The sequence below is a fragment of the Littorina saxatilis genome, linkage group LG4 (assembly GCF_037325665.1).
Source record: "Littorina saxatilis isolate snail1 linkage group LG4, US_GU_Lsax_2.0, whole genome shotgun sequence".
Classification (NCBI taxonomy): domain Eukaryota; kingdom Metazoa; phylum Mollusca; class Gastropoda; order Littorinimorpha; family Littorinidae; genus Littorina; species Littorina saxatilis.
In genome coordinates, this window is record NC_090248.1 from 66,415,152 (window position 1) to 66,430,826 (window position 15,675).

Consider the following 15,675-nt stretch of genomic DNA (forward strand, 5'->3'; position numbering starts at 1 on the left):
AACCACACACAGAAATGCATAAATGGATCAACTCATACTTTAAAAAAAATTATCATGGCACTCTATTAAATCGTTGTGGGTTACAATACATGCATATTCTGTGTTTAGTTGAAAGAAACAAATTATTTGCTGGGTTTTCCACTTTGGGTAAATAATACATGCTTAAAGTTGAAAAGGATGTTGACGGTTTAAGTTTATGATTGCAGGTGAAAACGATGTTCACAGGCGGCTTGACAGAATCAAAGATCTCCTTGCAACACTGCCTCGCCCAGTCTTTGTCGTCATGAGATACCTCTTCGCTTTCCTCAACCAGTGAGTCATCTGTCATACAAGTTATTTTTTGTTACTGCAAATCTTTTTGACTGAGAAAGTTGTTGTTGGGAGTGGTGTGAAACTGAATATTGTGTGTATGGCTTAAGTATCAGACCTGGAACCCATACTATTTCACCATATTGTGTACGCTTGATTGTCTAGAATACGATCAGTACGGTCAGGGGAACAAAAAATATGACGAGAAAAATTCCAAGATTTCTTTTCTTCACAAGCGCATCCTGAAGCCGATTGACACATGATTGACACATGATTGACACATGATTACAGTTTTTGTCAGTAAACATTGAAAGAAGCATTTGTTTTAAATGTATTGTTAAACTTAATTAACGATGTGACGGACACATGTGAAGCATGTTTAAATCATGGATGTTCAAATGCTGTGTGGAGTACGCTCATTTTCTGAAAATACGCCAAGTTTGGTTGAGAATACTCCAAGTGCAAAACAGGGGTTCCCAGGTCTGCAGTGGCTATTGGAACTAACACTTGATTCCATGTGTGTGTGTGCAGTCTGTCCGAGTACAGTGACGAGAACATGATGGACCCCTACAACCTGGCTATCTGCTTCGGTCCCACGCTCCTCCCCATCCCCCCCGACCGCGACCAGGTGTCCTACCAGGCCTCCGTCAACGAAATCATCAAGACCATCATCATTCACCAGGAGGAGATCTTCCTCAACGACGGCGGAGTCACCTACGAGAAGTGCATCCTGGAGAATAGCAGGTAAGGATAAATTTGAGGATAAAGATAAAAATATGGTATCATATATTCCTTTGAGGTAACCCTCATGGACATTTGGGATGCTTTCACGCAGGGGAAATCAAGCTGCCACACAGTATGGCGCTAGTCTTTTTACATTTAGTCAAGTTTGGGGAGTAGAATATGTGTACAACTTTTCGGATACCCCCTCTAGAAAACGGAAGACAAAAATTAATCAGTGACAGTACCTTTGAACAGGGTGATTAAAGGGAGGCAATTGCTTGAACAGCAACAGAGGTTCAACTAGAGAGGGGGGAAAGAAGGGAGAGTGAAATTATAGGGAGAGTATAATTATTACTGATGAGTTACATGTTATTCACCAAGTGTGTATGCAGGAATGCCTATGTGTGCAGGAACAGTATAGATGCTGTGGACGATGAGGATGACGATGAAACCAGCTCCATCCCTAGCGACGAAGAAGGTGAGAGAGTTGATTTGCTTCAGTCGTTTGCTTTTCTTGCTTACTTGCTAAGTTACAATTGTTAGGTTTTGTCATTTAACTGTGTCTTCACGGTCTGTGTCTTCACTGTCTGTGTCTTCACGGTCTGTGTCTTCACGGTCTGTGTCTTCACTGTCTGTGTCTTCACTGTCTGTGTCTTCACGGTCTGTGTCTTCACGGTCTGTGTCTTCACGGTCTGTGTCTTCACTCGGTCTGTGTCTTCACGGTCTGTGTCTTCACGGTCTGTGTCTTCACTGTCTGTGCAGGCATGGGAATTGTCCGCGAAATCGTGGATTTCCGCGAAAAGGAAATTACGATTTAGCGAAAAATAAAAAATTGTCTGTTATCACTTGTGCGAGGTTGCTATTGTGATTACGTTCCTTACACTGTTGGTGGCCTTCAAGAAAAAGAAACCTGGCTTTTTGCTATAACTGCAAGACTTTTTACAGTAATATTTTGCAGATAATCTCTGAATTATTCCCATCAGATTTGGTTCTCATAGAAAGGGATATATAGCAGGATTTGGGTTTTAGAGTGGTCCACAAGGTTTTAGAGTGGTCCACAAGGTTTTAGAGTGGTCCACAACATCACAATGAATGATGTAGGGTTTGTTTCCCTCTCGTAAGTAGGTAAGAGGTTGTTTCACTTTCTTCTAGCTGTGAGAAGATTACATTTGTGTAAAATTTAGTATGAAAAAAAATCTCTGCGGAAGTTTTCTGCAAAATGCAGCCCTGAATTACCCAGATTTATGACTCTTTTTTGTACCATCACTTATGTCACAGTCACTAAGTGTGTACACATCTACTTTCCAGGTTCTATATTCGGTAAGACAACTTACAAAATGCCCCAGGTTTTGCAAATTGTGTTTGGTTTCCTCAGTTCACATTTCTTTCTGTGAGTGTGGTTAATTTTGTGGAACTGCATGAATGTAGCTAACAATTGTCAACTGCACTCTTTTTTTTCTCAATGGAATTCAATTGTGTTATTGTTTTAAATTTGACAGCACAAACTTTGGCCATTTTTGAAAGGCACTGTTCTTCCCATGTAAACAATTGGACTCGCTATTTCAGATGTAGCTACTTGGACAAATACCAACATTCAACAGCATGGCTGCTTTTTGTGCACAGTGCGAGTTGCCTTTTTATCTACAACAGTAATTCACAATACAAACAAAAGAAGATCTCACTGTGCACACACAACAGTCAGGATGTTGATTTTGGGTATGTGACCAAGTGGAAGGATGTTCTTATCCCTTGTAAAAAGCCAGGCTAGATCTGAGATTGAAAGCCAAATTGTTTTCACAGGAAGGAGTGTGCCTTTAATTGTTTCATTATGATTCATTGAGCAAAAACGCTTTCGATGTCAACTGTGCATGGATGCTGAGTCATTTTGTCAGAGAGAATTTTCATTTGGTTGCAGTATCAAATTTACATGTATGTTTTTATTAGCCTGTGTATATATACGCTTTGTTTTTCTTCACCTTTGCCAAAAGGACAACCACGTGAATAGGCAGTTGAAGCAAAGAAGAGTGTTACAGGTTACGAGCCTTGCAATTGCACTGGAAATCATCACACTAGCCGTTTAACTAACGTTCTCTTCCCCAGCACATCCTTCCATCTAACCGTACGTTCCTGTGTTTTCTATACACAAGAACACATTTTCCCCCTTTTTCACAGAAATGTCAGCAACTTGTAATGCACACATGGAAAATGGAGGAGGGAAAAATAAAAATACACGCACAAAAAACAAACAGCTGCAGCACAATGCCAGAGTAAAGGAAACAATGTATTCTCAGACTGAACAAAAATATCTGACTTTTCTTGCCACTACCTTTCAAAGGGTATTAGTTATTAGGAGGGAGATACAGACCAATTTCAAAAACAAACTCCCGTCAAGTTTGTATGTGTTGTGGGAGAGTGACCTTTTCTTGCAAAACCTCTGCCAAACATTGGAGGGGCCAATCACTAGTGACGGGAGTGTCGGAAACATGCTCCCGTCCACGTGTTTTCCACACACCCGAGCTCACTAGTGATTGGCCCCTCCAGTGATTGGCCCCTCCAGTGTTTGGCCCCTCCAGTGTTTGGCCCCTCCAGTGTTTGGCCCCTCCAGTGATTGGCCCCTCCAGTGATTGGCCCCTCCAGTGTTTGGCCCCTCCAGTGATTGGCCCCTCCAGTGATTGGCCCCCTCCAGTGATTGGCCCCTCCAGTGATTGGCCCCTCCAGTGATTGGCCCCTCCAGTGTTTGGCCCCTCCAGTGATTGGCCCCTCCAGTGATTGGCCCCTCCAGTGTTTGGCCCCTCCAGTGATTGGCCCCTCCAGTGATTGGCCCCCCAGTGATTGGCCCCTCCAGTGATTGGCCCCTCCAGTGATTGGCCCCTCCAGTGATTGGCCCCTCCAGTGATTGGCCCCTCCAGTGATTGGCCCCCCAGTGATTGGCCCCTCCAGTGATTGGCCCCTCCAGTGATTGGCCCCTCCAGTGATTGGCCCCTCCAGTGATTGGCCCCTCCAGTGATTGGCAGAGGTCTTGCAAGAAAAGGTCACTCTCCCACAACACATACAAACCCGACAGTTATTTAAAAAAATCGTTTATTCAACAGGGTTGGATTTTTTTTTACTTTGAAATTATGATAATATATTTCAAGTACATATTCTTCACTGTACACATCTACAACCGGAGGTGTCATTCTTCATGCAGAAAATCATTGCAATGTCATTTTTTGATTTTGTTTGGAATGCCACATCGGTTCAGAGCTTTCAGTGTTCAGGTCATTTGCATTTGACATTCACCCAGATCAAGCATGAGAGAGAAGCCTTTATTGTTTCCCTGAATAGCTAACACTAGCTGGATGTGATGCAAGGCTTTCCTTGAGAGAGAAGACCTTTATTGTTTCCCTAAATAGCTAACACTAGCTGGATGTGATGCAAGGCTTTCCTTGAGAGAGAAGACCTTTATTGTTTCCCTAAATAGCTAACACTAGCTGGATGTGATGCAAGGCTTTCCTTGAGAGAGAAGACCTTTATTGTTTCCCTAAATAGCTAACACTAGCTGGATGTGATGCAAGGCTTTCCTTGAGAGAGAAGACCTTTATTGTTTCCCTAAATAGCTAACACTAGCTGGATGTGATGCAAGGCTTTCCTTGGGAGAGAAGACCTTTATTGTTTCCCTAAATAGCTAACACTAGCTGGATGTGATGCAAGGCTTTCCTTGAGAGAGAAGACCTTTATTGTTTCCCTAAATAGCTAACACTAGCTGGATGTGATGCAAGGCTTTCCTTGAGAGAGAAGACCTTTATTGTTTCCCTAAATAGCTAACACTAGCTGGATGTGATGCAAGGCTTTCCTTGAGAGAGAAGACCTTTATTGTTTCCCTAAATAGCTAACACTAGCTGGATGTGATGCAAGGCTTTCCTTGAGAGAGAAGACCTTTATTGTTTCCCTAAATAGCTAACACTAGCTGGATGTGATGCAAGGCTTTCCTTGAGAGAGAAGACCTTTATTGTTTCCCTAAATAGCTAACACTAGCTGGATGTGATGCAAGGCTTTCCTTGAGAGAGAAGACCTTTATTGTTTCCCTAAATAGCTAACACTAGCTGGATGTGATGCAAGGCTTTCCTTGAGAGAGAAGACCTTTATTGTTTCCCTAAATAGCTAACACTAGCTGGATGTGATGCAAGGCTTTCCTTGAGAGAGAAGACTTTTATTGTTTCCCTAAATAGCTAACACTAGCTGGATGTGATGCAAGGCTTTCCTTGAGAGAGAAGACCTTTATTGTTTCCCTAAATAGCTAACACTAGCTGGATGTGATGCAAGGCTTTCCTTGAGAGAGAAGACCTTTATTGTTTCCCTAAATAGCTAACACTAGCTGGATGTGATGCAAGGCTTTCCTTGAGAGAGAAGACCTTTATTGTTTCCCTAAATAGCTAACACTAGCTGGATGTGATGCAAGGCTTTCCTTGAGAGAGAAGACCTTTATTGTTTCCCTAAATAGCTAAAACTAGCTGGATGTGATGCAAGGCTTTCCTTGAGAGAGAAGACCTTTATTGTTTCCCTACATAGCTAACACTAGCTGGATGTGATGCAAGGCTTTCCTTGAGAGAGGGCCGAGTTATTGCCATGCATGAGCGACTAACCGTCAGCAGTTACAGTTAACACTGGTGTACTAGGGGGTTTAGTCGGAGAGTAACTCAGTACCTTGATAGAATGTTGTGACTACAATGTTAGGCTGGAGCGCTTGTTAGATGTTACGTTGGCATGTACAGTTTAGAAGGACTGTCAGGCTGTTTGCAGGAGATGAGTTTCAGCTGCTATGTTGAGTGTGACTTGAACTTCTCCCAGGGGAGTTATAAGACTGCAGAGAGAGAGACAGACAGACAGACAGACAGAGAGACAGACAGACAGACAGACAGAAAGAGGGAGAGAGAGACAGAAAGAGAGAGATAGATGCAGAGACAGACAGAGAGGGAGATAGATGCAGAGACAGACAGAGAGGGGGTGGGTGGGGAGGAGGGAGGGAGGATGAGGTTTTGTGTCTTCTTTAAAATGGTGGTGAGGAAAGATGTCCACATTGGTCTGTTCTGTCTGTCCTGTCTGTTCTGTCTGTTCTGTCTGTTCTGTCTTCTATCTGATTATCATTGTCAACACAGAGTAGAGTGAGAAAGTGAGTAAGCCTTCATGGTATTGTGCTCTGAATTGCAGATAATGTCAAGTAATCCTGCCAGTTTTCAATGGGGTTTGGTTGCATATATTTCATGCACTACTTACATGTTCAGAACAGAAGAACCAGTCTATTATTCTTTAAAAATTCACCAATTTTAGATTTTTTGGGACACGATGGTTGTTTGTTTTTACCAGAAATTTTATTGCTGACAAGAGCATATAAACTTTGACTTCTTGCTGTACTTTTCTTTAATGCTTTGCTAATAGTACAATAAAGAAAAGTTTTCAGGATTTCTTCTTTCCTGCTTTGTTAATAATACAAAAAGAAAAAATGCTGTACTTTTCTTTCCTTCTTTGTTAACAGTACAACGAAGAAAAGTGTTCATGCTTTCTGCTTTCCTTCTTTGTGAATAGTACAAAATCGACTTGTCATGCTTTCTGCTTTCCTGCTTAAAGTTAATAGTTGCAAGTGAAAAATATGTTCACGTTTTCTCTTTCATCTCTATGCACAGACCCAGAAGTGAAGGAGGCGGTGGCACTCCACGACTTTGAAGGTCGTTCGGGTCGCGAGCTGTCGTTCAAGAAGGGGGAGACACTGGTGCTGTACACGCAGGCGTCACATGACTGGTGGGAGGGGTGCTGTCACGGCCAGGAGGGACTCATCCCCGACAAGTACATCGCCGTCAAACTGCCGCCGTAAGTAGCAGACCGGCTGTGAAGTATAGCTCAAATGAATGTTTGATTGAATGGCCTGGTTTTTCCCAAGGGAGCATGGGTATGGGTATAAGTGTTCCTTGGTGTGCTCTGTTTCTTTACACCATGCATATGTCTGTGTGAAAAACTTTGTTTGAACGTAGACTGACAGTGGCAGTTGTCAAAATTCAAGCTGTATGGTCTATGGAAAAACATTGGTCCCAAGGAGGACTGGGAACACAGTCCATGGTTATCTGCAGGCCTGGGAACACAGTCCATGGTTATCTGCAGGCCTGGGAATGGTACACCTTTCGTCGTAAATACGACCAAGTCCTTTTCTAATTGTGTAAGAAAAGAGCCTCCGTGTGCCCTGAAAAATGCTTAAACACAACATTTTCCCGTCGGTACTCTCAAACCACTTTTACTCATTCTGTCATAGTGAAGGTGCTTACAAGAAGCGCTCTGCAAACTGGTCACCTGGGGCTGAAGGGGTCGAAATTAGGAAATGCACCCACTTTGGGCCAAATTAGACCCATTCTGCTTTACTTTTCATAGTGTTTCTGCTTAGTAGCCTTTTAGTTTGACTGCCCATGTACAGTAACATTACGTTCAATACCATTACTTCACAACTGTTCTCCAAAACTTGATGCACAGAGACATAGAGCAGATTGGTTATGCTGGCAACTTTTTCTCCTGTATGTTTGCTTTGTGGACTGAAGAATCAAGTAAGAGGAATTAAATCCTAACAGAGATGATCTATTAGTCTTATAAAATACGGGCTTTGCTATATATATGCTTGTGAAAAGTAGGTTTTAAGAAGAGGTGCGTATTTGTTCCATACAGTGTAGGTCATGTGATATGGCTGTGAAGAAAGTTGTGAGAAAAGGTGAGCCGTGTGAAATAAACAGGGTGGCAGATTTCCGTGTTAACATTGCGTCACGCTTGGGTAACTTGTGCTGTGCGGTGAAGCAAAGAAGAAGAAACCAAAATGTGCCGTGCAAAGGCACAAGTTGTCTAGAGTGCAGACTGAACGTTTGAGTGACCTAATCAAGAAAGAACTTTTTCACTAAAAACCTAAATGCATATTGACACTCTCGCAGGTTTACTGGTGTGTTTTGGAAGTGCCCATGAAGTTTATAATTATATCAATATTCAAAAACGTTTGAAAAACTTGCCGTTCTTGGTTTTTTTATTATTAATTTATTGTTTGATTTTTCTGTATGTGTTCATGCTGGTCGAGTCAGAACATTTCAACAACCAGCTTTGCACTTGTGCACTTTAAAACTTTTAACAGTAGCTTCGCAACAACTTAACAAATTAAAGATGGCTAAACGGCAAGTAGAATGCTCATTTTAACCTCTAAACATGTTTTTCTTCCGACTCAAAGCAAAAGCAATGTGATTATTACGGATTGTCTTCATTGATCGCCATATGAAAATGTCTGAAACAGCTAAAACATTTTTGTTTTAAATTTTAAAAAATCTTTTTTATTTGTTGCTGGTTTTTTTGTTTTTTTGTGTGCATCTGATGTCTAATTTTAAATGTCTTCAAATAAGAAATGGAAGCTTACTTTCACTTCAACAACAAAAATTATGAAAAGTTGCACGCATGGACAAAATGTAATGCTCAAAAGATTAGAGCGTCCCTACTTGTTCTCAGTGCTTGTCTGCGACTCCATTCTGGTTTTAAGACATTGATCTTTGTCAGCTGGTATGATGGCAGGGATTATGGGGGGGGGGGGGGGGGTTACATTTTCAACCTACCCTAGAATAATGGTGAGCTTCGTAGAAGTGACATGTACTGTAAAAAACGCAAACAATTGAGATTTGCTCAGTGTGACCATGAACCACACACAAAGCTAAGTAGGAATATATAAAAAAAAAAGGAATATTGTCCCAAAAGGAATATTGCCCGTTGTAAATAGAACGTACAGCTTTGCACTGCTCTGTTTGCATAGGGATGTTTCTGTACAGCAGCTGTGTTTGTGATTTCAGACAGGGGGATGCACGCAGCGGTCTCTCCCTGGAGGACAAGACCAGCTCCACACAGTCGCTACCCTCCACCCAGTCGCTGCCCCCCAAGGCCGTGGTGCGCCAGGTCAGCAACGACTCGGGCCTGGAGACCTCGGACAAGTCCACCACCTCCACCTCCCAGCCCAACATCGTCATCAGAGAGACAGACATCATCGGCGTGGACCCTCCGGAGCTCACCCCACCCGCCCTCCCCCAGGGGGCGCCACGTGAACTGACCTCCAGCGTGTCGAGCGGCAGCGACCTCTCCCCCATCCAGGAGGACCACGAGCTGAAGCGCCCCGCCTCCTCCTCCACCTGCTCCTCCATCATGGACTCGTCCTCCATGTCGCTCTCCACGGTGTCGGACGTCAGCGGGGCGGACGAGCTGGCTCTGGACATCGACAACGCCCTAGAGGAGGTGATGGCAGGGCTCAAGTCGCTGGAGATGCAGCAGAAGTCGGACAAGCGCATGAGTCTGCCTGTGGTCAAGCTCAAGCAGACGCCCAAACACACGCCTGACCTGGTCCTGGACCTCCCCGAGGGCTCCAACACGCCCCCCTCCCAGGACTCGAGCGAGCCCGACAGCCCCACCACGGCCGCCGAAACCTTCGCCAAGTCCAACCAGGGCACGCTGAAGAAAGCCGGGGGGCCCATCGTCACCCCCCCCTCCCTCCCCACCGTCTCCGTGGCGGCAAGCTCGGGGTCGGCCTCTCAGTTCACCAGGTCTGTATCGCCCGCCACCAACCGCCACAGCATCTCGTCGGAGCCGGGTGACCTTGCCAGAGAATCGGCCTCCCACTCGCTCATGTCGACGTTCTCCCCGTTCCGTCGCAGCCAGCAGATCAGCATGCCCAGCGTGCACCACCTGCCCTCACGCCACCCCCCGACTGCCAAGACTTCCTCCTTCGGCACCACCATTGGCAGTATCGTGGGCAGTAGCAGCAGTCTAGGGGGCGGCAGTATAGTTGGTAGCAGCAGCAGCCTGGTGGGCGGAAATATCGTTGGTAGCAGCAGCAGCCTGGGAGGCGGAAGTATCGTCGGTAGCAGCAGCAGCCTGGCGGGCGGAAGTATCGTTGGTAGCAGCAGCAGCCTGGCGGGCGGAATTGGGACAGGGAGTAGGGTGGGTGGTGCCGGCGACCCTGGCTCTTCCCCCTCCTCCGCCGCCTCCTCCACCCCAAAGACAGCACCCCCCATCTCCCAGTCCCCCACGCCCCCGCCCGTTGCTCAAAAGCCCAAACCGCCAGTGAAGGTGAAGCCCCCGGTGATGAGGAAACCCAGCAAACCTGACTCTTCTCCGGCATCCAGCATCACCTCTGCAGGCTCTCCGCACAGCCTGGAGTCCACCCCTAAATGATAGCGTGTGTGTGTGTGTTTGTGTGCTGTCAGCGTGGTTGTCGCACCACGCTTCGTTGTTTGTTCTCACCACCAAGATCTGCTTGCCACAGCTGAGTTGTGACAGAAACCGTGCACCGCCACAGGGTGGCCTGACACCGCCACAGGGTGGCCTGACAACTACGCAGCTAAGACTTCCATGGACAAACTGCCAAAATTTGATGTAGCACCGGCTGTATTATTATGATTATTAATATTTTGATGACATGATCTAACTGCTCAACACTGTAGGACAGACTGTGTGTTGCCGCACCAAGGGGGATAACTACTAGTGTTCCAACCACTGTGTGTGCTGGAGTAAGCTTCTGTATTCTTTGTGTGAGGTGCGTTTCTGCTTGAACGTGCGTAGGTAGATATAAACCTCGACTTTGCCGGAAGAGATGGGACTGTTGTAAAGTTCCACCGGCAAGGCAAGAATGTGCATTGTGTGTGCTTGTGTAGACTGCAGAGATGATGTAGCTGACTGCAGTAGACTGATGAGAATTACTAAACTGGGAACTTCCCTTGAGGGAAAGGGACAAACTGATACTTTGTGCGTCATGTGTTGACAGATTTGTCACTCCTGAGCCCCTCTTGTGTATACACAGGGTCGTTATGTCTCCTAATCATCATCCTGTATATAAATTGCATTGGACAAAGTAAACTTCATCAAATCAAGGCGACTGATTGATATACTTTAGTGTTTTTTGAAGAGAGGAAAGGCTGGGTATGAGTTCGGTTTTTTTCTACACTGATAATGAAGGGGGAAGGGTGTTTGTGTTTTGTTTTTTAGCAGGGAGGGGGGGGGGTGGCTGATGAGAGTGTAGACAGAGAGAGTGAAGAGTGAACACTGTCTCTGCCTTGAATGTCTGTGCAACATGTTTGAGGTCCGACTGACATGAGTTTGACTACGTGTAGCTAGTGTAGTGCATGAGTAGCTTCCTCAGGGAAAGGTGTGCGTCTCTTGTCTGTTTTACTGCTTCCATTGTTTCAGCTTTTTATTAAACGAGGATTTAAATGCCTCTTCACTGAGCCTACACAAAATCCAGACTGTGTGTTTGATACGTTTCTGACATGATCTGAAAATAGCTTCAAACTTTGCTCATTTTGCGCTGGTTTAAAATGAATTGAGATGGAAGTGTGATGGATGTGTGATGGATGTGTGATGGATGTGTGTGAACGTGGTTTGCATGCTGTGAGATGTCATGATTACTGTGAGAAAAATGGTGTGTTTTTCAGCATTGTAATACATGTACAACTAAGGTATGACTCTGTACATCCTTACAGGCCTTAACCTACTAGGGATATTAACTGGGTAAGGTAATATATTGTACTACGTTGCAAGCCCCTAGAGCAATTTTTTGATTAGTGCTTTTGTGAACAAGAAACAATTAACAAGTGGCTCTATCCCATCTCCCCCCCCCCCCTTTCCCCGTCGTGATATAACCTTCGTGGTTGAAAACGACGTTAAACACCAAAGAAAGAAAGAAAGAAAGAAAGATATTAACTGGTGATGCGTTTCAATATGTGTGTACTAGCAAATCCTTGGCCTTTGAAATCTTTCAAAGGATTTTTAATAGGCTCTGTTCAGGGGAGGGAATATTAATTTTCAGATAATGGACAAAAAGCATTGATGATGCTTTGCTTTATCGTAACTAACGTCAGTTTCCTGTCGTCTACAGGTAGAACAGTAAGAAGAAAGTTTCATGCTTTGCGTTTTCACTTTGATAGTTTTTCAAGCAAGATCTCCCGTTATTATTGTCAGGAAGAACCCCCGCGGGTTAGGGGGAAGAATTTACCAGATGCTCCCCAGCATGTCGTAAGAGGCGACTAACGGATTCTGTTTCTCTTTTTACCCTTGTTAAGTGTTTCTTGTATAGAATATAGTCAATTTTTGTAAAGATTTTAGTCAAGCAGTATGTAAGAAATGTTAAGTCCTTTGTGCTGGAGGCTTGCATTCTCCCAGTAAGGTAATACATTATACTACGTTGCAAGCCCCTGGAGCAAATTTTTGATTAGTGCTTTTGTGAACAAGAAACAATTGACAAGTGGCTGTATCCCATCTCCCCCCTTTCCCCGTCGCGATATAACCTTCGTGGTTGAAAACGACTTTTAACACCAAATAAAGAAAGAAAGATTGTCAGGAAGACTGAGTCAGATTGTGATTATGTCTGCAAATACTCAATATTCACCTGTAACAAGGAAATAAACAAAAGTGAAATCAGATGTACAAATGTCTCTATTTTCTTTTTTTTTCATTAAAACTCTTTATTATATATAAATCTATGAATATTGAATATCCATGAGATAAAATTGTTGTTTTTTGTGTTTTTTTTAACATTTGTTTTTGTTTTGTTTTTAGACATTTATTTGTGAAGATTAAGAAAAGTGCATCAGAATCGTGTTAGTTATGATGCCACAATAAGTGTCACCTTAAAGAGCTCACGACTATGGATACATCTGTTTCTTAATGCTTTCCTGGTTTAAATGACACTGAGTGTTCAACTGTTGAACACATCTATTGTTATGATGTTGAACACATCTATTGTTATGATGGAAACGTGTATCTTGTTACATGATATGTATTCAGATGCTATGTCCGAGAAGAACACTTTCAATGGACTAAAAGTAACCAAGTTTCCCATAGTCACTGCAGTTATGCAAAGAGGTCATGTTTGCCTGTATATCATAGTATGTATCAAAAAACACCTGAAGTTTATGGGAATGTTTTGCTGACATATAGTTTTGGACAAACAAAATAAATCTCCACGAAATAAATTCACTATTACAACTGCAAAGTCTGGAAATTGAAGAAAACTGTGGCATTATTTGTAAATACATCTCGTATAAATATGTTATGTTAATGCTTTTCCCCTGCAGAAAATACACTGTACTTCAAATCCTATATTACACAGGCTGCAGTGAAACGTTGGCAATTTCATTTCATGCGTCATGCTGAATTCAAGGAAGCTGTTGCAAGGGAGAGAACCTTGGCATTGTGTTGAAACTGAAATAAAACTGGGGTGAAAAGTGTTAGTTTTGACTTTGAAATTCAAAGTTCTCCTTAAACATTATATTTATGTTCAAGGGACATAACTACATGGCTGCCTGTTGACAGAGGGAGTTCATTTGGGACACTGTTTTTGAACTTTACAGATTCTTGTTATGCTCGTGATGAAAACAAGACATACATGTAGTACTTTTAACATCCCCACCCTAGGAAATAAAAGGAGAACTAGAGCAGTGTGTACATGAATGTGTGCGAGGAAAATCTAAACACAGCCTGTCTGCTCATCTAAAGTGTTTGCATGTTTTGCAAGTTGAAGTGTTGTAAATAGAACGTACAGCTTTGCACTGCTCAGTTTTGCTGTTATTACTTGTCTTCCATCAATGCAATGCATGCTGGTTTCTGCTCAAATTGTAAGAGTATAATTAAACACCTAGATTGACATGAACTCGGACAGTTGAGACTATTATCCAACAAACTGATGCCATGTGTTTCCTGCACGTTTCTGAAAGACTGACACTGTTTGACAGTAACAGCTGTACTCAAGAAAGTTTACTCTCAGAAAAGTGCCCAATTTTTTTATCAAGTCAAAGCTAGAGAAAACACAATGTTAATAAACATAGCTGTCAGATCCTTGTAAGTGTTCATTGGTGATGCTTCCTTACATCAAAAGACAGCAGTAATGAATCGTGGAATTTAGTGCTCACTATGCTCGAAGACTTAACATTGCTGACTGTGCAAGGATATGCTTCTTTTTTATTTCATTCATTTCCGTCGCTGGCTATCTGCGTGGACTCCCGCAGTGGGGCACTGCGGTTATGAAATTAAAGGCCCCTCCTGTTTTTGGAACCGCAGGAGCTTTCTAGTTTGCTGTTAGGTAGATTCTTGGTTCCTCTTTCCTGTCATGCTCTCTTTTTCTTCATGAATTCTTTTCTTTTTTCTGCCTTCTTGCTCATTCACCTGTATTTTTTCCAAAAATCTCTTCTCTTGCCGCTTGTCTCGCGATTCATGTATAGTTTAATCTGTTAGTGTTCTGATGTAAGTCCAGCAGTAGATAGGTTAAGCCTATTTTAACATACTGGAAACTGGTAATCTTCCAGTAGGTATTAATTTAGTTTTACTAAAGCCTGCTGGGACACAAGTAATGGGTTAGTGCATTTGTAAACAGGAATCGCTTGACAAGTGGCCCCCTTCATCCCCCCCTTCCTCGTCCTGATATGGCTCTGCGTAGTCGGCTGGACGTTAAGCAACAAATAAACAAACAAACAAACAATCTGCGTGGACAAAAAGATCATGCAAACTATTTTAGGATTTTGTCGCTTCTGCTGTGAGGATAAAGAGGTGGGCCCTGTCATTGTAACAGTATTTTCTGTCATTTAAATTAACTGCATGTGTATTTCTGATGTGCTTGGGGAGTCCAGTGTAGATATATATAATAAAGTTGACTAAAATAAAACGTGTACAGCGCAGGTATTCTGCACAAGTCAACACACGCGTTAAAGACTCCTGTGTTGACTGGATCATTCGTGCAATATTCAAATGTTGAAGAACTTTCTTTGCGAGTCATTAATTAATGGTTGCAAGAACAAACTGCGTTGGAATGTGTACATAGGGGAGTATTCACAGTTTACTAACAAGTATGTGTGTAAAGTTAAGCTCTACCTTAGATGTTCAAACTGTATGATGATTCTGACTTTCCAAAACCAGTTTGAAATCATACTGCTACTGCACTGTTGATTATCAGGACAAGCGTTCCTTTCTTGTTTAATTACAGACAACATAAACTGTATAGACTGATCACTTTTAATATGCTGTATTTTATCTGACTGCTTGTGAATTGTTGCTGCAATGCAAACTTGTCTTTTGCTTTCAGGAGAGAGAAAGTGTATCTATACTGTTCAAAAAAAGAAACGCATAGCTTGTAATATTTGGTTAATTTAGTTATATGGCTACAAGGATATCCACCAAACTGCAGAAAATGTTTATCTGGTCGTCGACCTTTCGTCCATTGCCACAAGTGAGCTCTGCACGTGACGCATGCGTTATCAGTGGCTACAATGTCAAAATTGCTCATTTGGCATGACCACTCGTCATGCTTCAGTGTAATCTCGTGAAACTCGGGGAATATTGAGCTCTCACCATGTCTTCCAAAACCCATAAAAGCGGATTGTTCCCCACAAAGAAATCAGACGACAATTCAGCGACGAAAGATGGCCCGATTGAGCAGAGAAGACCGCCAAATTGCATTGGGTCGTTTACAAGCAGGCCAAAGTCAAAGTGCAATCGCCAGGCACTTTCACGTGTCCCAGAGCACCATCAGTAGACTGTGGGTCAGGTTTCAAGCCACTGGCTCCGTTGCTGACTTGCCACGAGCGGGAAGACCAAGGGCGACAACTGCTGCTCACGACC

At 43.2% G+C, this 15,675-nt stretch overlaps 1 protein-coding gene across 8 annotated transcripts in view; it reads left to right on the forward strand.

The window, feature by feature from the left end:
* LOC138965417 (SLIT-ROBO Rho GTPase-activating protein 3-like) overlaps window positions 1–14,061 on the forward strand; it is a 181,007-nt gene extending 166,946 nt beyond the window's left edge. For 7 of the 8 annotated variants that reach the window (XM_070337569.1, XM_070337571.1, XM_070337564.1 and 4 more), the window contains exons 15-20: window positions 207–312; window positions 841–1,053; window positions 1,443–1,510; window positions 2,341–2,352; window positions 6,696–6,879; window positions 8,871–14,061. In XM_070337569.1, the coding sequence (XP_070193670.1) occupies window positions 207–312; window positions 841–1,053; window positions 1,443–1,510; window positions 2,341–2,352; window positions 6,696–6,879; window positions 8,871–10,242 (1,955 nt within the window). In that variant the 3' untranslated portion in view covers window positions 10,243–14,061. The remainder of the gene's footprint in view (window positions 1–206; window positions 313–840; window positions 1,054–1,442; window positions 1,511–2,340; window positions 2,353–6,695; window positions 6,880–8,870) is intronic. The other variant, XM_070337566.1, reaches the window with a different exon arrangement.
* The last annotated feature ends 1,614 nt before the right edge of the window (window positions 14,062–15,675 follow it).